The sequence below is a fragment of the Odontesthes bonariensis genome, chromosome 1 (genome assembly GCF_027942865.1).
Source record: "Odontesthes bonariensis isolate fOdoBon6 chromosome 1, fOdoBon6.hap1, whole genome shotgun sequence".
In the NCBI taxonomy this organism is placed as follows: Eukaryota; Metazoa; Chordata; class Actinopteri; order Atheriniformes; family Atherinopsidae; genus Odontesthes; species Odontesthes bonariensis.
In genome coordinates, this window is record NC_134506.1 from 18,996,496 (window position 1) to 19,019,382 (window position 22,887).

The 22,887-nt window shown below is 39.5% G+C and overlaps 1 protein-coding gene across 9 annotated transcripts in view; it reads left to right on the forward strand.

The window, feature by feature from the left end:
- The window catches only part of LOC142368606 (LIM domain only protein 7-like), a 34,409-nt gene extending 13,247 nt beyond the window's left edge, over nt 1-21,162 (forward strand). For 2 of the 9 annotated variants that reach the window (XM_075450848.1, XM_075450901.1), the window contains exons 9-33: nt 158-308; nt 3,519-3,578; nt 4,625-4,793; nt 5,159-5,307; nt 5,644-5,800; nt 5,974-6,108; nt 6,214-6,591; nt 7,412-7,732; nt 9,869-9,983; nt 10,608-10,769; nt 10,902-11,071; nt 11,163-11,226; nt 11,336-11,395; nt 12,513-12,548; nt 13,203-13,228; nt 13,339-13,446; nt 13,541-13,624; nt 16,011-16,177; nt 16,321-16,365; nt 16,499-16,548; nt 16,625-16,790; nt 16,894-17,082; nt 17,155-17,284; nt 17,954-18,056; nt 18,196-21,162. In XM_075450848.1, coding sequence (XP_075306963.1) covers nt 158-308; nt 3,519-3,578; nt 4,625-4,793; nt 5,159-5,307; nt 5,644-5,800; nt 5,974-6,108; nt 6,214-6,591; nt 7,412-7,732; nt 9,869-9,983; nt 10,608-10,769; nt 10,902-11,071; nt 11,163-11,226; nt 11,336-11,395; nt 12,513-12,548; nt 13,203-13,228; nt 13,339-13,446; nt 13,541-13,624; nt 16,011-16,177; nt 16,321-16,365; nt 16,499-16,548; nt 16,625-16,790; nt 16,894-17,082; nt 17,155-17,284; nt 17,954-18,056; nt 18,196-18,218 — 3,218 coding nt within the window. In that variant the 3' untranslated portion in view covers nt 18,219-21,162. The remainder of the gene's footprint in view (nt 1-157; nt 309-3,518; nt 3,579-4,624; nt 4,794-5,158; nt 5,308-5,643; nt 5,801-5,973; nt 6,109-6,213; nt 6,592-7,411; nt 7,733-9,868; nt 9,984-10,607; nt 10,770-10,901; nt 11,072-11,162; nt 11,227-11,335; nt 11,396-12,512; nt 12,549-13,202; nt 13,229-13,338; nt 13,447-13,540; nt 13,625-16,010; nt 16,178-16,320; nt 16,366-16,498; nt 16,549-16,624; nt 16,791-16,893; nt 17,083-17,154; nt 17,285-17,953; nt 18,057-18,195) is intronic. The other 7 variants (XM_075451031.1, XM_075450957.1, XM_075451381.1 and 4 more) reach the window with 7 other exon arrangements.
- Nucleotides 21,163-22,887: the final 1,725 nt, after the last annotated feature.

A 22,887-nucleotide genomic window follows, 5' to 3' on the forward strand; every position in this document is an offset into this window, starting at 1 on the left:
GAAGTTCGCTAGAGGCTCAGCTGTGTGTTGTCATCCAGTAAAGTCTTTCTCTCAAGCCTCTTGTTTCAAATTTAATGAACTCTTGCCTGAGTTTTTGTCTAGCTTTAGTGTTTTGAATTTTTATTGCTCATTTTTCATTTGTCTGTGCAATCTCCAGGTTGTGGAAGTGACGCCGAAGCTGAGCAAGTGTTCAGGATGGAGAACACACAGCCCTCAGTGCTCCAAAACAAAGGCTATATCCCACCTCCAATTGGAAGAAAACAAGGACTGGAGGAGAAAACGGGAGTCTGCGTGAGTCCGCTACCCAGGTATGGCAAATGTGTCGGCTGCTTTGTTTAGAAAGTTCTCACACTGCTACTAACTCTTATCCATAGCTGACCTTTCAGAGAAGACTTGCTGGCATTCATTTACATTCCTTTCCACTGTCTGTATTGTATTTTCGTTTTTTTTACAGTGCATTTTGACATGTGTGTCCTTTAGAAAAGAACTGCGATTGCAACGATTAACGTACTGTTTTCTTTATGTGGAATTCGATCTCTGTGTGATGCCTATATAAGTGAGCTTTTTGTACTACTTGTTTGGTTCTATTTTGTCATTTTGTTACCTGTTTAAAGCCCCCCCACCACTTTTTTTTTTTTTTTACTTTTCTATTGTTTTATTTTAATCCATCAGGTTTTTGTCCAATTTATCATTTGTTCATTCTTATTCGAAGTATTTTTTTTTTTTTATAATTGGGGTTTGTCTGCAGTTCCTTTGGTGTGTAATTGATATATAGTTCTGAATTGAAGTGGAAAGATTTAAAAAAAAAAAAATACTAATAATAATTAATCCCTAAAGGGAAATTCTTTTGTTGCATTATGAAATAAATAGATAGTTCTTAATTTTAATTTAGTTCTTAATGTTTTAGTACCTGCATCATTTAACATCAGATTAGCAAACACAAATTTACCTTTTGTAGCTTTTTGCGGACACATCATGACCGACTTGGAAATGCAGGGAACCATCTTTGGTGTAGGTCTACCTTCACATGAGGTTAGAGTCGTGTTCATTATCATAAATCCATAAAGTTTCCTCTGACTATGGTTTGTGTCCTAAAGACTTTTGGATCATCTTCACACTTCACCAGGTCACAAGGAATGGTTGGCTGCTCTCTTATTGAGGAAGTGCTTTAACTGTCCTCACAGGCTGTTGTCACCCTAGAGTCGGATGTACCTTTTTAAATAGGACATACTGTGCCTGTGTTTTTAATTTTTTTTCCTTTTCATCAGGGATACTAAAGAGTTCTGCACAGAAATGCATATGAACTGCCTTCATTTGTGGTGCAGAATATTACTCCTTTTGTGACTTCACCAAATCATACATTCACATAATGCCTGTCTAGTTACTGGTTTAGTACGAATCGAACAAAAGAGCAGCTAGTACTTGATTTTTGTCGAAGTAGCTGACCAAGCGAGCAGACTGGGCTTTTCAGAAGGGAGCCTTAAAGAGATGGGGGCTGAAACGTTTCGTTGTCAAGGTGACGAGGTACTGCAGCAATTTACAACAATTTCAAAAAATTTATTTAATTTTTTTTAAATCCTAAAGAATCTAAAACTTGACAGGTAACCCCTCCAAAATCAACTTATGCTCCTATGAATTTAAACAAATGACAGCAAGTTCCTTTTCTTTTGTTTGTGCTAACTCTGAGCTGTTGTGGAACACGTTGTGTCTGACTGAGCTCTGCTTGACTCGGTCATTACTAAACCATAATTCAACTCTTCAGCTTAAAGGCTTAAAAAGCATTTTATAGCCCTAAACTTATCCTTGAGACGGAGCATTTTGCTTTAATGAATTAATGAACAAACTACCTTTTTTAACATTTTGAGCAAGTTTGCAGTGTCATTTCAATGCCTTAACTTATTTATTTAGGTATTTTTGTGATTCAGCTGTAAATATAGACATGGGTATACCACTCTTTACTGCAGCACCTTAGATGCGTCATTGTCCCTTCAACGCCACCTCACTGCGTCTCCTCCTGAGCGTGCTGTTGATGAGTTTTTTCTGCGAGTTCCGTGCGAGGACGACTCGGAAGATGATTGTGCAGAGGCAGATCCCGTACTAGATGATTTGTATTTCCGACGAGTGCAGCAGACCCTCCGTCAAACGTCTACCAACCCCGACTACGATCGCTTCTTGCCTCGATACTGGACGCCTGAAGAGGAGCTTCGTGTCCGCAGGATCTTCCTCGGCTCCCAGAGACGACCGTGGTATCGTAAAATGCTTTGTCTAAGGTCGGTGTCGGTGTTTTGTATTTATTTGTGCATGATGCAAAGAAGTAATATTAATGCAGATGTACCAAAAACTAATGCAAGCTGAAATTACATTTTGGCACTGTTGGGTCACCTAATCTTTCATGCTTTGCTTAAATAAGTTGGTTACATTTTCAGACTTAACGTTTTAAGTGAAATCTAACATGAGGCATTTAACAATGTTCTTTACTACTATGCAGTGCCTTGCAATTTCATGTCTATTAGTTTGTTTATGGCTAAAGTGTGGTATAACACAGTAATGTAGAAACCCAGCTTATTTTAATTACACCAAGCAAACTAAACCTTAGCTCGCAAAGCTCAGGCAGCTAGTAAGTCAGAATGAGGAAAAAGCTTAACACTGCGTTTTTTTTTATTAAACCTCCTTGTCACCTTAACTTTCTGAGATCACAAATTATAATACCAGTCACATCGCGCTCATTTAATGCGTTTTCTCTTCCTTGTTTTTCAACATAGCCAGAAAGCTTTGGCTTTAGCAGAGGAGTTGGACTTCATTTCCCGGCATGCAACCCCAACTGCTGTGCATAACGTCTCTGCCACACACGGAAAAGCTTCAGGACCAAATTGAAGATGCAGTCTCCAAGCCAGAACTTTGACTTCCACACACACGCACACACATTAATCAGTTAAACGCTGTACTGAACGTTTGGCACAAGCTAAGATAAACTTATCCAACTTATCCCATCATGTGACAGTGCTGCAGGTTGTTTTTTTTTTTTTTTTTTTTTGGGGGGGGGGGTGTTCTGTTAAGTATTTTAACTTTTTGTTACATGTCCCTTGGTGCTAAATATTGCCATCTGCCATTTCTTCTAGTGTCAAATCTGGTTAGCCATGACAGAAACGTGTTATTTATAACGCCTTTTGTACCATTGCGGTCTTTCAGTTTGTGGTGTGAGATAAGTGATGAAAAATAAATTGTCTGTTGGTTAATAAACTGTCAAATTGACTAATTCACATGCTGCACAGTATGTTGGATACATTTATTCTTCAATAATTAAGTGTCTTTAAATCCAGCTATGGCCTTGACGTGTGTTGCAGCTGTCATATACAGTGAGCAATAAAATATATTCTCTCCACATAATGTGGTTTTCTAGTCTAGCCTCTGGCCATACATTGCTTTATTTAGTATGGTGGGTTTTCTCAAACCATATGCCTTATATTTAGATGCACATTTGTGTTCATCACTCTTCATGTCTTTCTCTGGTTCTATAGAATTTATCAAATCCAGGTCAGACCTGAGAGACCAGTTCAGGTCAACCCTGGCTGGATTTGGTGAGTCCTGAAGCATAAAACTAGTTAATTTTCTTGGCGTTGTCACAATATCTGCTTTGTCGCCGCTTCGTTTGGGTATGCTTTTGTTTTGTGTTTGTTGTGCTCTCAAAGGAAACTGTGCTGCATACTTCATATGCCTTTTCAGAAGGATACAGTGCTTGGTTATACATCCTCACTCTTAATTGTCTGGGCAGACTGTTGAATACAGAATTTATAACATACTTTAGGATCGTTTGTAATCAGTCTTGCTTCCTCGCATTAAATAATGTCACTGTTTTTGATGTACCACCTGCTAATTGGGCTGTAAGTTACTCAAATGTCACATCTGACATCCTCTGTTGCTCACAGCAGTGTTATTGCTAGTTCCTGTACAAGTCATGGCTGTTGTTATGCAGACAGCAACATCTGTCATTTATCCTGCTGTGCTACTTAACTAGCATGCTATTTCTGCTTGCACTTTGCTAAAGATTGTGTTGTTTGAATGCAGTATATGCCAGTACCGCTGTTAAAATGGCCCTTTTTTTTTTTTTTTTTTTTTTTTTTTTTTTCTTTTTTCCTCCTTTTGTGCGTCTGTGATTGAGCACGAGTATCTGCAAGCTTGTGCTTTCTGTGTGGCATGGTGTGCAAAAGTGTCGCTTTCATGCATTGTTAGCCACTTAAAACAGTGGTACTGAAGTGCTAAACGCAATACACAGAGCAAAAAAAAAAAACATTTCCCAAAACACTTGGATTTCAGAAAACATTTTTAAATAAGATGGAAAACTTGACATTTTACGAATTCCAATGTTTAGAAAAAAATGTTTTTGGGTTTTGAAGGTCTTATCATTTTGTTTTTTGTGAAATGTTTCTGGTTTTTGTTTTTAATTTCTTGGGTTTTATGAAATGTTTTATCTTCTGACGTGTACGTAAAATGTTGGTGGTTTTTAAAAAAAAAAAAAAAAAAAAAAAATTTTGTTTTGCACTCGAGTGACGTCTCTCAGTATCGTTTAGTGTCCTGCCTTATAATTGATTTATTCTCTTTTGTTTCCGCTCTCTCTCCTAACCAGGAGCAAATCTCTCAGTGACATCCCGATGGTTTACCCTGTGCGCAAAGTTTCTCATGGAAACAGCATTTATGATAAAGGCCAGGACACCAGCCTGTCAAGAGACTGGAATCAAGAAAACAAAAGAAAGTGTAGCTCTGCCGTCAAAGACAGTGAAGCTCAGTGGCAGGATGTAAGTTGGAATAAATTTTAAGAAAGCTCGTCATTACGAGGTCTATTTTAGTAGCTGCTCGGGCACTTTGGAGTGTATCATGCTACAGTATCTTCAGATTGAAATAGTAGATGTACAGGTTTTACGGGATTGAGCTCAGTCAGAAAAATGCAGATTCAATCCCATCATACTGCAGTTGCGTTAGCAAAATCTCCAAAACCGCAGTCTGTGAGATTCAGAGGCACTGTGATGTGATACTGTTGACCTGATGAAGAGATGGTATACAGGGCTATGAAATTAAAGACTCCTAAAATATTGATGGTGATAATGGCGTTTAGTCGAATGCACACAAGCAATGGTGATGTTGACTTACACATTCGCTCCAGGACTTGACAAAGTGGAAGAATCTTCGCAGGAGCACCAAGTCTGACCTCCACAGGAAGTCGCAGGACAGAGAGCATGTCATGACCCAGATGACCAATGGGGCCATGACTCACAGTGATAAGAATGCTGTCCAGCGAGGTCCAATAAAAAGGTACACGCATGTTCAATATCTAATGTAAAATCTTAGCCTTGAATTGGCAAACTAGTTAGTAGTAGTATTTTTACTAGAATTGGTATTATTGTTGTTGTTGTTAATACAATCATTGTAAATATTTTTTTTTTAAATTTGAGCTACTCGACTAATTTGAATTTCCCCGATTGGGGATGAATAAAGTATTTTTCTATTCTGTTTCTGCTGAGTATAAAACATAGATGTGTTTAAAAAAAAAGAAAGAAAAAAACACCCCAGTTAAAATAAATCTCATGTAATGTAGAATGTATCTTTCCGTCTTGACTGTTGCTCCTGTTCCCTTCACTAATTCCTCAGAGACCAGTCACCCTGGCGGTACAGCTCTGCTCCCCGTCCATACTCCACCTGTTCTCCATCAAAACCCTCGGGCTCTGATCTGAGGCCACATACTCGAGCTCTGCTGGCTCGCAGCTACGCCACTGATGCACCTTTCAGCCCCACAACCCACACTCAGGTAGGATTATAGAAATGTTCAGTTTTTACCTTTGACCTTGGTTAATGCCTCAGGCTACTTTTCTGTATTTGAAGATTTTTGAAGAGCTGCATGTGCAGCTTTACAAAGACATTCTTATCTTATATTGTTTCATGGCAAATCAGTAGCAAGTATTAAACGTTTTTTCTTCTCAGGGATCATCCCATGGTGCCATGCCTTCCTCTAATGAGAAAAGCTTGGGAGAAGAGACCTACTTTACATCATTGGCCTCGGATGGAGCAGGAGTTACTACACCTTCGCTAGACTGCCCATTCATCTCTCAGACCCAGGTTAAAGCCCTAGGGAGTCAAGCTCCTCTCCAGTCCTCATCTGAGCAGCCCCAGCCACAATATGGTTTAACCAATCAGATCTCTTCTCTTATTACAACCACACAGCCAGACGAGAATGCAAAATCAACCAGCAGCCGGGATCCTGCTTCCTCCATGTCAAGTCGTGACACAGATCGTCCTTCCATCGGGCTTAAAGGTGAAACTTTTTGTCCAGATGCAGTTAATCAGGCAGGACTTGATGCCACAGAGGACTCGTCCCGGCAGTACCACACATCCCAAGAGGAGAACCAGAAGTCATTTGGGAACCAGCAGGAAACGACCTATCCAAAGTACCTGTCCAGAACCAGATTGTGGTCCAGCACAGCCAGTCTTCCACGCGGTTACCGTCGTTCTGAGGGGTCCTCACGCCTCTCTTCAGCAGTCACTGCCAAACCCTTTGGGACCAAGCAGTCCAGGGTTTCCTCACTACCGAGGCTGTTCAAAGTGAGTTCCCTTTCATCATAGCTGTTGATTCCAGAAAATCGCAGTTTGAGCAAAAGGGTATCCAAACAGAACAAAGGTTTATTGAAAAGGTGTGTAAAGATCGTAAGTCACCATAAGTTGTGTGGCCTGTGTTGTCTCCTGTATAAGTCTGTTTTACTTTTGTCAGACATTTTTAAAAGTTTAAATTTTAAGATATTTTCTAAAACTAAAGTGTAGAAAACTAATGTCCTTCTGATCCATTTTGGATTAAAGGTTTGTTCATTATGAAAATGATATAATTGCATATGTGGTTTAATAAACTTTCAGTAATTTCAGCCAAGAATGTTGCCAACAAATAAAACTGCAGTGCTATTTAATGGATTTTCATTACAGCACTGGCTTATAAATAATAGAAATAAATGGCTAAACATACTAGATAAGTGTAAAGGATGCGTTCTGCTTCCCGCTGTCTTCCAAAAGGTTATAAAACTTACTGAGTGGCAGTTTTAGGACTCAAAAAGGTGCATATGGACACTGTTAGTCAGCTAAATTAGTTTAAACAATTGTAGCATGTGTTCTATATGTGAGCTTGCTTTCTTTTTTTTGTACTGATGAATAAGAAATGTTTCATAATCGTTATGGACAGCAGGCTTATGATAATGGTACTTTTTTTTTTTTTTTTCCCCCTCTTGTTTTGTCACATTCTAAGTCCATTTGTTGTAGATATTGAGTATCGGTTGTCTTACCTTGGCACCAGCATATTTCTGTGCTGCAGTGCAGTGGTGTAATCAGATTTATCTGCTTGTCCAAGTGAGCATGTTGTCTTGTTTTTCGCCTCCAGGTGGACGACAGTCAGGGTTTGCTTTTGAAAAATGAGAAGGAGGATTTCCTTTCCTCATCCACCAAGCAATCTCTCAAAAGACAGACTGCGGCTGCCCATCTGAGGGGTCAGTACCAGGCCACAGTCAGACAGAGTAAAGCCAACCAGGCAAGGCAGAATGGCACAGACCAGAGAGAAGATGTAAACGGTTCCAGTTTCTTCAGCCAAACCTCCTTTCAGAACAATGGCCATTCCCATCTGCCACAGCCTTATTCAAGCCTACAGCCTCACCAAAGCAAAAGCTTGTCTTTTCCATCTAACATCAGCAGTGAGCTCCTAAAGGTATGTTGTTGTTTATCCCAGCACCATCTGCAAATGTGAAACTGTGCATACATGACAAAATCTGGATGTGGGATTAAATAGTTTTATTGGGGATTATCAAATCTCTTTTATCCAGGTGATAAAACCCCCTTCAATTATTTATTAGAAAAAAAATAGAATTAAAAAAAAAAAAAGACTTTTACTGTTCTCAGTAGTTGTAAGCTTTAAACGTAATCAGTTGATACTTTGACTTAAGTGAAAGAGTAATAGGCTTTTTTTTTTTTTTTTTTTCTGATAATATTCTATATATTTTGGCTTGTCATTGGGGAAAGAGGTGGAATGGTCCTAAATCTTTACTCAAACGCTGCACTGGAGTTAAAGTACTTTGCTTATGACATGACTGTTCCATTTTACTCTTCACGTCACTTTATTTGTGACGGCTTTTATTCGTTTTGAGTGACTTTTTAAATTGACTCAAATCAAAAGTTTTGGCAAATAATTGTAGTGTTAAAGATTGATTTTATTCAGGTACAGGTTATTTAGTAATTTTGCAATAGTTTGTGATAATTAAGCATCTTTTCATGAAAAATGAGAACGGTTTCAATTTATTAAAGAGTGACAATTTTCTTTTACTTTTTGATCATTTTCATAATTTAAAGGTGATCAGCAAATTAATTCCTAATGAAAGTGAGTTGCAGCCTGATACAATAACTGAACAATTTCATCAGCAAAAAGGTTATTTCACTTTTCTAGCACAAACACACACAAAAGGATAAAAGAATTGCACCAATTCAAATCTAGCGAGTTGATGTGCATCATGTCATTATGAAAGTGGCCAGTGGGTGACGCTGTACGGCTATGTTGTAACTTATCACATTTACATGACACGTTTGGGGGGGGACTTAATTTTGGCCTGACCAAAGCAGGACTTTTCCAATGCATATATATATATTTTTGGCTTTAAGAAACTCTATTTAGTATGGACTCAGACTAACAGACCCAGAAAATGTGGTTTGTGTTCAAATCGCTGTGCATATATACACTCGGCTAGACTAAGGTCTCTGCGCATGCTCAAGCGTTTCATCTCTTTGTATCAGCAATAAAGCAAAGGTGTATTTTGATGAAGCTGAAATCCCAATGAAGCTGCTTTCACTCACATCTTTTTCCTTTCCTTTTTTTGTCAGACAGCTTAAACTCATTTAAAAAAAAAAAAAAAAAAAAAAAAAAAGTGCCTCAATTTAAATGGTCAAGTTGTAACGTAGCTTGACTCAACTTTGCACGTAACCTGCGTCGGTAGTGCACTGCAAAATGTTAGTAAGTATCGGTAGGGGGTTACACAAGGTTTGAATCTACGCATGCAGAACCTGTCAGAAATATGACATCACCTGCGATAATGTAGCTCAATCGTCTGTTTACAAATGTAGGAATAGCCAGACAACTCTAACAGAAAGGTTGAGAGTTGCAGTAAAAAAAGATGTAGAAGTTTTGTTTTATCCCCTTCATATGTAGCGGTTTAACGACACCTGAGTGGAAGAACGGGGCCACCAAGCATCTACCGCAAAGCACCTTAGTTCTTAGGTGCGTATTATCGACCCATTATTAGAATTGTAATGGTGGCATAAAATCAACAAAGGAGTCGTTAATTGCATCATGAGTTTTAATGGACAAGCCTTCTGGACACCTGACGAAAAAATAGAACCTTCATTAACGAGATTTATTGCACTTGTGCTTTTGCAGCTGTACTGTCATTTTGCAGTGTCGTGTAAAATTCCTCATTAGTTTGTGGCACCTGTTAGGGTGACACAGCTGCCCTGACAGAGCTGATGCTTGATAAATTTTTATTAAACAAGTCAGTCTAACAGGTGGTGAAAGCATACGTGTGGGTGCACAGGTCTGTTTGGGATTAATTGGTTTAATATGTGCATGAATGCGTTTTTGCTGACAATATTAAGCATTTGACACTTGATGAGTTTCTTGAAGAGTGAATACTCTTCACCTATAACTCGATTCATAAGTATTTTGCTGAATGAGCATCTCTGATAAACTAATCATTCAAAGTGTCAGTTACTGTTCTTGTGTAAAAGGTGTCTAATTTCCACCAGGAAGCGCATGACATTGGATCTCAGGGTGTCACCTTTTTGTGTGTGTATGTTTCAGATGGATCACAGTGACATGAGAGTGAGCCTGACTCTTAAACCCAACAGTGTACCTGACTTTGGTTTCCACACTCACTGGGACTCCACAGGGACAAGGCTAACATTTGTTAAGCCAGGTAAGACTTTTAATCTCTGGATTGCTTGCGTTTTGTCACTTGAAAACTATATTAGCCTAGTGGACGAATGTTTTTAAGATTTGGTCTTGACTAAGTCTAGAAGAAAGTTCATTGTAGGGGCAGACATTCTGTATTGTTTGGATAATATAAAACTTATTGTTTGTTCTGTTTACAAGAACGGACCAGGAACGCATTAGGGAGAGAGACATGAGACAAATTTGTGGGTTGGATTGATGCATAAATGATGTAGCTGAAGGAGTGGATTGCAAAATTTTAGTCATTTGTTTTTTAGAGCCTTGAAATATCTTGTTTACCAAAACTGGATATAACTGTAACATTATGAGCATATAACTGATCACTGGTTGGTTTTGGTCGTTAAATATTTCTGTGCATCAAAGAACCACAAAATGTGATCAGTGATTTAAAACTCGATGAATAATTAAGATGTAACAGAGGTGTCACTTACTTGCTGCTCTGAAGTTTTGGCTTACTGGCCCACTTCTCAGTCTGGCGCAGCAACTTGCTACGGCTCGCTTCATGGTGAAGAATGAATCCTGGTATCCTCTTGCTGTTTTGTCCTTGTTCTCATGCTGCTTTATTTTCCCAATGCCGCTTCCCCTACAGGCAGTCCAGCAGAGCTCTGCCGACTGTGTGTGGACGATGAAATTGTGTCAGTTGATGGAGTTGCAGTGGCATACATGACCTACAACCAGTGGAAGGATAAAATGGCATCTTCCTTGCAAACTGGCAGTCTGACCATGGACATTAGACGCTACGGCATCAAGGGTAAAATCATGGCCCAGCAAAGGCGTGGATGTCTTTTAGCACCGCCTGCGGGTATTTGGTCACTTGACTTTAAACCAGTAGGCACAAAGGCTGATGTCATCTTACATTTGATTGCTGTTTATTTTTAATTAGATTGGAGCACCACAAGACATTGCAACCAGCCAGGCCAGAGCAGGATGACTCTCAATCTGACTGCTGCAGCGCCTGTTCTGATTGGTTGCCCTGATCACCATTCAAACAATGCTGCCCCTACAGAAACGACGGATGCACAAGTATCCAAATTTGATGCCCAGACAGACAATGTAAGCAACTGTTCTAGCTAGTTAATTTAAATATGGATACTCAAAGCTCTTCCCATCATTTTATTTGTGGTGCATTCTTTCACCTGCTCAGGTACTGCAGGGTAATACTGCAGGTGGAGTGCTCTCCCACCACACCAGTACAGCCAAAAGTAAAGGTAATATCATTAAAGTTCCTTGACAATGTGATAAAAATGTTGCCCACTCCTCCTCTGATACTGTATGTAATCTAATATCTCACCTTATCCCTCCTTCCTTTTCATGTAGATTATATTAGTATAACTAGGAACAATCAGAAAAGGAGGGCAGAATTTTTCAAACAGAAAGGTAAAACACCAGTATGAACTGAACATCTTGTGTAGCAGCTTTGGTGGCCTGTGCTTGGTATAGAGCTTTTTGGTATTCATTACAAGGAAGGAGTAGTGGATTAAAAGAAATCAGATGTTGGACATTATTTTGTTAGCAATGGTAGCTATGATGGCATGGGTCTGCAACCCCAGCCAAGTATGATGTACGTCTATTCACATCACCAAAACATATTCGTCACAATCCTTGATTGTAAATTATGAGATGGCAGCGTCTCACAAGAGGATTTTTTGTTGGGTATCATCCACATGACATGACTGGAATCGCAGCCTATGAATAGTAAAATGTGTATGTTTTAATGTCTGTTCTTCTAACCCTAACCTCATACACTGTAGAATCTAGATGTAATCTTAATTCTAACCATGACAATGTATTTTAATTCCTATCCCTAAGCATTTGTTAGTAAGAAGAACATAGAAATGTTGGGAATCAAAAGTGGGACAAAAAGGAAAATGACTGTATTAAACAAAGTGCAGAATGGGTCTCGATCTGAATGAGCTAATATGCAGACTTCCATGCAGCAAAGTACAAATTAATTCATGGTGAAATGGAACATGGTTAGGGAAATGGAAATGTTCATTTTTGAAACCTTTATTGTTGAACTGAATCATTTTGTGCTGTGAGCCATTACTCATGCGGTCATGAGATCTGAGTGGCTACTTTTGTGTAAAAAAAAAAAAAAAAGTTGCAATAGAGCATATGTAAGTCTTATCAATGAAAGGGAGAGAAATTCCAAAATCTTCTTATAATGCAGTAATCCCCACAGGGGGGGAAATAGCAAATTGAGGCATACAAAAAAAAGAAAACATCCCGGTTTGCCTTATGCTGCACTTTGTACAAGCTTACAGAACAACAACCGGGAGCACGGCACCAATCATGTCCATTACAGTTAATGATCTAACAGCCTGTAATGAAATGTTGCAAGATTATTTCCAATAGATGCCTCTTTTACAGTAATATTACAGTTTCTGTCTGTAAATGGGTTTCAGATGATGATTTAAAATGACTGATTTGTGTGGCTGTCTTCCTCTGTTGTTAATGGATCTGATGCACATCCTGCAATGGCTTCTCTCTCCAGGCTCTGCAGGAATCAGCTCATGGGTTTACTTGTGTGGTAAATGTTTGCTCCTTGTGTAGTTTGTTAATTTTAGCTGCTTACAAGATGTTGACGTTTAGCATCAGCAAGCAACAAAAGTGTTTCTTATGTGAGGCTTGGGTACCTTTCCTTTATGTACTGTTGCCTGCTCATGTCTTTGCTGAACAGTTTCCTTTTCCTGCATTTGCATTGTGACATCTTTAAGCTGGGGATACATTAGCAGAGTAGTGTGGTTTACATGCAGCCTTGCTGATGCTGAGATCCTGATCCTCCGTCAGGACCTGCTGGCTTGCACAGATAGATATTTTAATCCTGTCCTGCAGGTGAAGTTCTACAAGCAAAAAAAAAAAAAAAAAATTCATTTTGTGCACCATTTCGTTCTTCAGGGAACATTTGAACACCTTAGGCCTTTAGCAGGGCTGTTCTGACTGCTGCTACGCAGTTTCTGTGTGCACGCCACATAGTAAGATGCCGGAAAAAAAGAAAGAAAGAACGTGTCATACAGTGCTTTGCAGTTTCACATTGTACCGTAAAGGATTCTCAGAGTTCTAATGTGTCCCCAGTCTTTGTGTGGTGTATGTATGATCTACTGTATGCGATATTACCCTCACCTTTATCATCTTTAAGAGCTTTATGGTGTTCTTTCCACTGACCGATTATCTTCTCTCACAGGAGGCTCAGAGTCGGCGATATCTGATGTAAGTTACCACAGCACTTGATCAAAGTGTGCGTTTCTGTTCGGTCAGATGTAAGTTATGTGTGTTTAGTTTACGTGGTCTCCTCTGTAATCATGTTTGTGCATTTCCAGCTCCAGGTGCCGTCCCTCAGCCCCTCCTCATCCAACTGGTCTTGGGACCGTGAGGAGGATCGCAGGCGTCAGGAGAAGTGGCAGGAAGAGCAAGAGCGCCTCCTAAAGGTGGATACCTATTTTACATCTCACCAGGAGGGACATTTTCAAGTTTGGCAGAAAGCAAAAGTCTTTTACAGTACTTATTGAATTTACATTTTAGGAGCAGTACCAGCGGGATCAGGAGAGGCTGGAGGCAGAGTGGCGGAGGGCACAACAGGATGCAAGTGAAGGCAGGAAGTCGAGGGTAATGTCTTCTACAGTTTGCAGCCCTGTGTGTAACCACCGAGCTGTAATGAGTATTAAAACTGTTTCTGCTGTTAATATAAGCTTTTTGAAGTGTTTGAAAGTTAGACAGTTTTCTTTATTTGCGCATTAATGTGAATTAAACCATTGTCATATTTCCACAGGAGTGTAGATTAACCAAATGACGACAAACAAAAGTATGAACTTGCTTTTAGCACAGTATCTTTCCATTAACTGCTGATCGGTCCTGCGCATTGAGGACTATCCATTGCTCTATACAGAGCAGCTTTAACTCGGGGATGTTGGTTGACTTCCTCACATCAGCTGCTCACTTTATCCTTCTTAAAGCCAGTGTTTCCCGCAGGAAATTGCTTAGTCAAGGTGGTGAGTCGTCGGCCGGGGGGGGTGGTGTACTTGGAATGGGACGGGGGCTGTTAGAGCAATAACAAAGCTGTTTAAAAGCTGTAACACTTTTTTATTTACATTATTAACTATTTACATTAACAACCAGTAGGTGTCGCAATTCAATGTTATCAATGCTATCTTTTAAAGCTGCGGTCGGCAACTTTTTTTTTAGTCATATTATGAACTGTCATGGGATTCTGGAAGTAGAATATTAAATAGGCTGTTTAGGAAAAATAACGAATTCTGTAGCTCCCTCTGAAGCCTGTAATCATGCTTGCAAAAATCGAGCGCTCCCGGCTGTTTTTAACCAATCAAGTTAGGGTGGAGGAATCCTACCTGTCAATCACAGCTTGTGCACATGCTGCTGAGCGTGAGTCTGCCCCAGCTTGTGTGCGCGCACACTGGTGTGAACTCACGTGCACAACCTCGTCCACAGAGGGGGAGGGACCTGAGAGTTGTATCAGTTCGAATTTTCCGACTTTAGACTCGGAATTTTGAAAACCTGCCGACGGCAGCTTTAATGTCTGAGCCTGGCAAAGCATTATTACTTCAGTTTAAAAGGGAAAAAATAAATAAATATATATATATATATATATATATATATATATTTATTTTTGGGAACGTTGGCAAGGCGGTAGTGCGAGTTTGCTAAGGCGGCCGCCTTGACTATAATGCACTGCGGGAAACACTGTAAAGCATTTGTTTGACTTGACCATTCAACTCTGAGTTTATTCATCCTTAAAGCAATACTATGTAACATTTCTACCTTAAAATAACAGCTTGAAAAAAATTGTGCAGCTAGAATGAGTTTTAATATTACGATTGGCCTGTCTCCTATGCCCTTCGGGGGTCTGAGTTGGAAAAACTGCGCTATGTAACTTTGCTGGACTGGCCCGGGAGCGGCCCGGGAGCTGAGCGGAAGTACTTCGACTTGCTTTCTGGCACACCTACCACAAAAACAAATAGACCCCTCTCACGCTCCCAGGTACATTTGATTACTCTTACCTTCTCAGTCGACATAGCTTGCACCTTCTGACTCCTCGCCGGTTCGTCAACAAATGTGAAAGCGAAAGGGTGTTGTATTTACGACAGTGTAACCGTACATTACTTCCAAGCCTGTAGGGGGAACTCCATAATGGGCTTTTTGAGAAGTTACATTGTATTGCTTTAAACAAACCAATTGTGTGTTTAGGGTTACGTCTTGCATGATCCACTTTCTGTTGGGACTGAGCTCATGGACAGATGTGCCGATACTGTAGTTACAGTGAGATTTTGTAGTTCCAATAATGATGACAAGCTGTGCTGACCAAGACACCTCCAGACAGGCCCAACAACCATGTTACTACCACTACATTTTACAAATAAGATAAGGTTATTAGGCGGGAACAGACATAACGCTTCTTTTAAACTAAGCCGTCTCTTTTAAACAACTACTTTCCAGCAGCTTTCTAGATTTCTCATGTGATTTTCTTTTTAGCAAACAGCAGACTGTTGGTAATGTTGGCAATTGTAATGCGACTGTAAAAGAGATCTTATGTAGCTTGGAAGTAACCCAGGGTTCCTCTGTGAACTCAGACTATTAAATGTCCAGATGAGTCCAAAAGTCCTGAGAGAATGTTTTGTAACCTTCTCTAGGCTGATGAGCAGTAATATCTGCAGAAATCTCCTTACTTCACTTCCACAAACCTGTGATGTGAAGATCAGACTGACGGCCCCATGTTCTTTCATTAAAACAGGCATTCAATTGTCATCCTATTGCCTGAAAAGACCCGACTTGTCCCTACACCTTAAATGAACTGCTAAAATAATCCAGATTCTCTAATTTATACAAATTCTACAAGGTTTTGAAGCTATTGACCAAATGTATACACTGCTCTCTTAATCGATTAAGATCCTAAGATTTATTTTTTTTTCCAGTATTGTTTTAGTAAGTTTAATTTACTACTTATAGAAGACTTTTTGTTTTGTCTGTTTATTTAAAGCAGAATACATCTGAGATGGCCAGTAGTCGCAAGAGTTTTGCCAGCACTGAGTTTTATGTGAATGGATTGAAGAAAACTAGAGAAGAAGAGCTGAGCCCTGAAAGAGGGGAGCTGAAAAAGGCAGGGCCACAAAGAGTGCAGAACGAGGAGATCGCTGAGAAAGATTGGTAAATAAAGCCTTTTCTCACTTCCTAATGTTCCCAAAATGCCTCTTGTTAAAGTACAGTCTAAGAAATGTCTTTCTTGTCATGGCTGCTGGGTCTTCTGCTGCTTTTGCTGTGCCTTATTGCTGCTTACGCTCGAACCACAGGGCTGAGGGCTCCTATGGTTTCGCTCAGCTGTCCCCTGCACACAGGTCAGAACAAGCTTGGCTCAATTTCCATGCATTTCAGCAGCTGGGCTTGAACCTACTAAGCCTAAAGCTTATGATATTTAGCTTATATTCCCTAATCTTCCCTGAAATATTGTGACCTGTGTTTTTCCATTAGGGGAATGTCCCTGTCTACCCCAGTATTAGCTGGACCCTACACACAGACAGGTTAGTTTACTTCCTGTCATATTATTCTTTGTTCTGACAATGACCCGTGTTTCAGCCCAAATGTTGATCGTTTCAGGTGATCAGAGGAAAAGAAAAGGACAGTCTAAGGCTGAGCAAGAGAGACAGCAGATTTTGGAGGAGATGAAGAAGAGGACTCAGCTTCTGACCGACAACAGCTGGATTCGGCAGCGCAGCAGCAGTTTTCACAAGGAACCCATCAGTGTCGGTGTTTCCATGAAAAGGTGAATCCTGCATTTGCACCTCATCCAAACTGGATTTAAGATTGATTCCTTGGACTTTTTTTTTTTTACTTTTGCCATTTTCTGATCTATGTCCTGTTGACAGGTACGAGTCCCTGGACAACCTGGATGCTTTGCGTCAGCCCCCTGACTCAGCCGGTGCGTTCACTTACACTCGCTCACACTCGACTGCTGGAGGTTACTGTGCTCCGACTCGGAACGCCTCTTCCCGCTACAGCACTGGATCTCTATCATTTCAGAGAAATGCACACACAGAATCCTCTCATCATGGCAGGTAGATGAACCGTGTGAATTTTGTTCTCCTCTCTTGTGCTAGTGTTTTTATTTTTACATTGGGGTCTTACAGTGTTAACATGTGCCGCCCCAGGATGATCAGTGGCAGGAGGACTTGCTGTGTATGTGAGCGTGTCCTGGGTAGTGGGGCAGCCATGGTCATAGAGGCCCTTAGTCTCTGCTTCCACCTTACCTGTTTCCAGGTGAGAGGTCACGACTGGGGTGAGGGTGTGGTCACAATAGCTGCATTCCCTATCAATAATTGTCACCCGGTGTTACAACTTGCATTCTTTTTTTCGGTACCTATTTTGGGGAAATTCTTTGTGGTTATATGCTAATGTAACCGCACCTTATCTTTAGTGGGGTCACCAGGAGTCTTGAATTTCTAATAATGCTTTATGTAATTGCTAGCATGAGTATTTCTGACCGTTTTCTATGCTTCAGTCTTTGCTAACCAGTCTGTCTTTTTTTGCCTGTAAAACCTCTGGGCTGGTGGCTTCTGGCCTTGATCTCTAGTTTTGTGGATGCAGTTGGTTAAGTGGGAAAAGACGGCTCACTGTCACACTTAGCTTTTAGATGCTTATCGTGAAAGTCTCACTTGCAGGAGATCCCCAGATTTAGATGACCTAGGTTCATTAGCATGTAGATGTAAAAGTCAGTTCACTTCCCTCAGTCCCAGACGAGTTCCACACAGGGAAATCTTGCGTAATATTTATATATTGTACTTCTGTGCAGAAATGAAGCTTGCTTATTCTGCGTTTGGGTGGCAGACACTCTGAAGTGATTTCGACACAAAAAAAGCCCATGTTACAAGTCAGCTGGGTTTCTCTTAAATTGACCCTGATCCTTTTCTCACTTCTGCGTCCTCTCAGTGTGTTAGCTGCCACCGACATCTTGGAGGAACAGAGACTGGAGTCCAGATTCGCATCTGTGACAGGAAGCCTTACTGTGACCACTGCTATATCCAACTCAAGTGTGAGTATTGGTCATTGCAAGAAACAGAAACCTTAATAGTTTGTGGCACATGCATATATTTTTCTGCTTGGATTTCTTTTCTTTCTTTTTTTTTTTTTTTAATGCCATGTTGAAATGAATTCCTTTCCCTACATTTTAGCCTCTGCTGCCCTCATCATGTGACCAACTTGCTGTACTCAAGATTGAAGAGTAAACACTATGACTGACAATCACTGTAATGGAATCAATTGGAAAAATATCCACATAGCCAATTCAGGACTTTTGTTTTCTAATTATTGGTAAGATTTAAATCTTTGTGATGACACATCTTTGACAGTCTGAGGATCCATAAGCAAAGTAGATTATTATTGGCTGTTTTTACCAGATCGTACTCAGTTTAACTGTTTGTTTCCTGTTTATTTAATTAAAAGAAAAAAATTTATTTAATATATAAAATAAAGTAACTATGGGAGTTATAAATGTTTGATTCATGTGTTGATTTTGGAAGCTGGCGTTACTTTTAATCACATCTATGTGGCGTCTTCAGTCTTTGCCCAACGACGCATTTAATATAAATTGAGAGGTGGTAGATGTAACCCACTGAAGCACTTTCTGTTTAATTGTAAAATCACAAAGTGCACCTTGGGATGTGTGTATATTGCATGTATTTCTCACAGGAAAACAAAAGGTCTTAATTGAAAAGTTTTTGTAAATAAAGTGCACTGAACATAATCCAACTTTTTTTTTTTTTTAATTTGTTCATTTGTGAACCACATGGTGGCATCATTGGTCTCATAGTGAAACAGTGTCACGCTGTTGGTTTAAAAACAAAAGTTAATGTACTCAAATGGTCTGATGTGACACTATTGTTTAATGGCGTGCTTTTATATGCTTGCTGTAGTGTAAAATGTACTCGTATGAGTTCTCTTTTTTTTTCTTCAGAGTGCAGTGGCATCTTAAAAACTCTGAGCAAGAAGCTTGGAACAGAAAATCCACAAAAAGAAGAAAAATACAATTATTGAAACGCCAACATAACTTGGCCCTGATTTGGAAAAGAGGTTCCACTTTTTGTTAATCATCCAGTCTGTTGTTTAATTCTACAAGATTGTGTCGTGTATCCACATTTAGAACTGCGACAGGAGCAGTTTGTTTGCTTTGTAAGGTGTAGGGACAAAGTAACTGCAAGTAAGGAGAATCAATGCTCATGTTTATCTCAAGTACGGAGATGAATCGGCAAGGAGATTCGGGTGAATGGAGAGAAAAAGGATCAATATTGCATTGCCATGTTGTCCCTGTTGAATACTTGCATTGAGAAAATTAATTTTACAAATTCTCTGAAATGTTTTCGAGATGAAAATAGGGCAACGTCGAGTGCAGAATTGTGCTTATTTACACACAATTCTGAAGCAGAAGTTTAAATGTTTAAAGCAAGACCTCATTACTTTTGAGTCAAATTTATTATTTTTTTTATATTGTGGGAAATCGATTTAGATCAATTTTTGCCAAATTTATATGAAATAAATATTCTGCAAGGCAGGTTATGAATTGGAAATAAATAGAACATTGTAAATATAAAAGGGGAATACAACAGCAAACTGGAGTTTGACACTGCAATGGTGATTTAAGACCTCAGAGTAATAAAAATAAAACCACTATAGTTCCCATTTAAACTGGTTGTGAACATTATTTTGTTGTATTACTTGAAATTAAGAACTGATTAAGATGTGTGTGTGTGTGTGTATATATATGCTGAGCTGCTGGAAAACGTTTAGGTGTCTGATACACCTAAATAAGAATCGGAATGCACTTTGGTCAAATAATGACCAGTTACAATTTTAGGCTTTTTTTTTTTTTTTTTTTTTTTTTTGTGCTGGGGTAAGACAGAAAATGTTTTGTGTAATTTCGGTGAGCCGACTAACAGGAAACTGGTGAAGCATAGCCAAACCAACAAAGGGGAAGAGGAATTTCACTGCCCTCCGGCCTTGCGGTGGCCAAGTTCTGTGCTTTAAAATGGTAGATTAAGGCTCTGACGTCTGCAATTAAAGAGTCTTGTTGTGTTGACTGTGGGTATCAAAGCGCTCCTAAAATGTGGAAAATTTGAAAAGGAAGTTTTCACACAATTGCCCTTTGAGTCGTGAGGTTACTTTGCTTGGGTGTAACCTTTACACTGCAGTGGAAGAGCACATTGGCATTATTAAAAGCAGCATTGCATCTGAATGAGGAAGTTGCACTAATGCAAATCACATATCTGTTGTTGATTACACAGAACTCTTTATTCTGACAGTTTTTACTTTTCCATAGTTCAGTATGGAGCTCAGGATGCTGCAACAATACAATAGCCTTACAGATTTAATCTAGGTCAAGGCAGCGGCTACATCAGTGCCTTGGTTATTGGAGCTCTGTTCAGACACCCAGAGACAGTTAAACATTGGTCATCCAGTGCTCTTGGCCTAATGGATGGAAATGTTTTTTTTTTTATACAGTTTACTGTAACCTGGTCTTTTGCAAGAGTTCGCTTCCCCAAAGGCACAAGTACAGACATTTTTCACTTTCTGACATGCTCTGTCTGTTTGGGATGACACTTGTGACTCCTGCACAACCTGTTTAAATGTCACAAGTACAGCAGAAACGGCAGAGGGTCAAATAAAAGAAGGCATGCTATGCAGTTAAAGACATTTGTATGAATTTAACTTGAGCTGAAAGATGCAACTGATCGGTTGTGTAAAAAAAAAAAAGTTCAGAGCAACAATGTCAAACATTCCTCTTAATATAATGATATCACTAAGAATAGTTGTTATCTTGTTAAATCAAAATATTCAGGTTCTTAAAAAAAACAATAAAATTTGAGTCACTTTTTTCCAAAAATCAATCAACAATGTACATGTATCCGCTAGCTTACCAGAAATATAACTCCTGATTGCTGTTCGGGGCATCTAATAAGCAAAACCTGTTCTGTAACGCTTGTATGCTTACTTCTGGTCACAAACAGACAGTTATTCAGATTTCTGTTTTAGAAACCACAAAGAGGTAGTCGGACAGATGTATGTTAAATCAAAAAAGTGATTTTGAGTAATTCTAAGATATGCAGTTGTAAAGCTATGTATTGAGACTCACCAAATTATTTAGGAGCTACTGTCTGTTTTTTTTTTTTTTTTTTTTTTTTTTTTTTTTGTAAAGCACAATCCCTGAGTGGAAAATCGTGACCCTGGTCTTTATTGAGGAATTTACTGAATTTCTAAGGCCTTATTACTTCCTTTGAGTATAGGAAAGTTCTCAAGGTTATGATTATTTTTAGATGAGAGAACTTGGGAGATTCCCTGAAGCTTTTTATGAGACTCGAGGAAATGGTTTCTTTTCATGTAAAAACTCTTCCCCCAAAGTTTCTGTGAGAGGTTCTTTGTTCAGTTGGCCTCACTTTATCAATCATTAAAAGATTCCTGACAACCAGCTCTGTCCTTGTACATTGCCTGTCAAAGCATCATCCGGACATGTTGTGTTGATCTTATCATGTTCATCTCTGCAGTTGACTTAAACGAGATCTTTCTCTGCTTTCTTTGTGGAGTTTTACAACAAATGGTTCTTCATCAGATTTTGCAGCAGTCTCTAATCATGAATGTTTCTCTAACAGCGGTTCAAACAGCTTGACTCTAAAATACTGTCAAACTCACACATTAGCAACTCCTGTACTTATGCAATCTCACAGGAAAGCGTACTGAGGACATGAGGAAACTGTTCTAAGCTGCTAATGTGACACAACAACCAGCCCCCCCCCCCCCAAGTGTCAGTAAGCTTTTGAATCATGAGCTCGCATAAGGCTGGCTCAGGAAGAAGTGGGCGGGGTCTAAGCCTTGCAGATATCACTGTCCTGTGAGTGAAACATCACTGCTAAAACATTATCCAGATGCCAAACGGACAGATACAGCTGTAGATATATACTGCTCGGCTGTCCGCTGGCCTGAAGTTGTTTCTTGTGATGTTTAGTGCCTTAATTCATATACTAGGGCTGAAGAGATGAACACTTAAGATCACTGGGGCCCTGAATTTAGCAGATTTTAAAATGTTTCTAGTGTCTTTATGCCACTGTACTTACAATAAGCATGGAGGTTCTTTATACTAAATGCTAACTCTGACATGCTTACAATATAAAAAGTCTTCCTGTAGCTACAGTCACATAGGGCTTTTCTTCATTCGCTTAAATAGGACCCATAAGAGTGTCCTGTAAAGTACTGTCCCCACAAGCAGCATAAGTGAAATTCGACTCTTATGAGTGTTCCCAATTCAGAGCAGATACATCATTCTCAAATGTTTCCGGAAGGAGCGGGGGTGGATAGCACATGCACACCCAGCGCTTTGAGGCATCTGCCTTTGTGGGAAGAGAGGTATAGACCCACGTATAACTGTCTGTTCTTTTAATTTGAATCAAGTTCAGTCAATAACACGTTTCACTATAACATCTTTGTCACTTCCTGGTTGGGTTTAAGCAAAAACATTACTTGTTTTGGGTTGGAAAAGGATCATGGTTTGGTCTAATATAGATTTTTACAATCCAACAGTCGACCCACACGAATGTATTGGTCACCGTTGCCTTGGTTACGTGCAAAAGAAATTATGAAAGGTCATTAACATCACTTGGTTAAGTTTGGAAAATGATAACCTTCAAGGCTAAGAACTTTTCTTTTTTTTTTTTTTTTTTTTTTACCTTTATGGATGACTTTTCCACACGTCACATGCTGTTTTGCTCCCACGACCACTCAGGGTTACATATTCTTCAAACATGTATATGGTCCACCACATTGGGTAGGTAGGGTTTCCTTTACCTTGAGAGCTTCTTCATCACATGCAAACTCCTGGC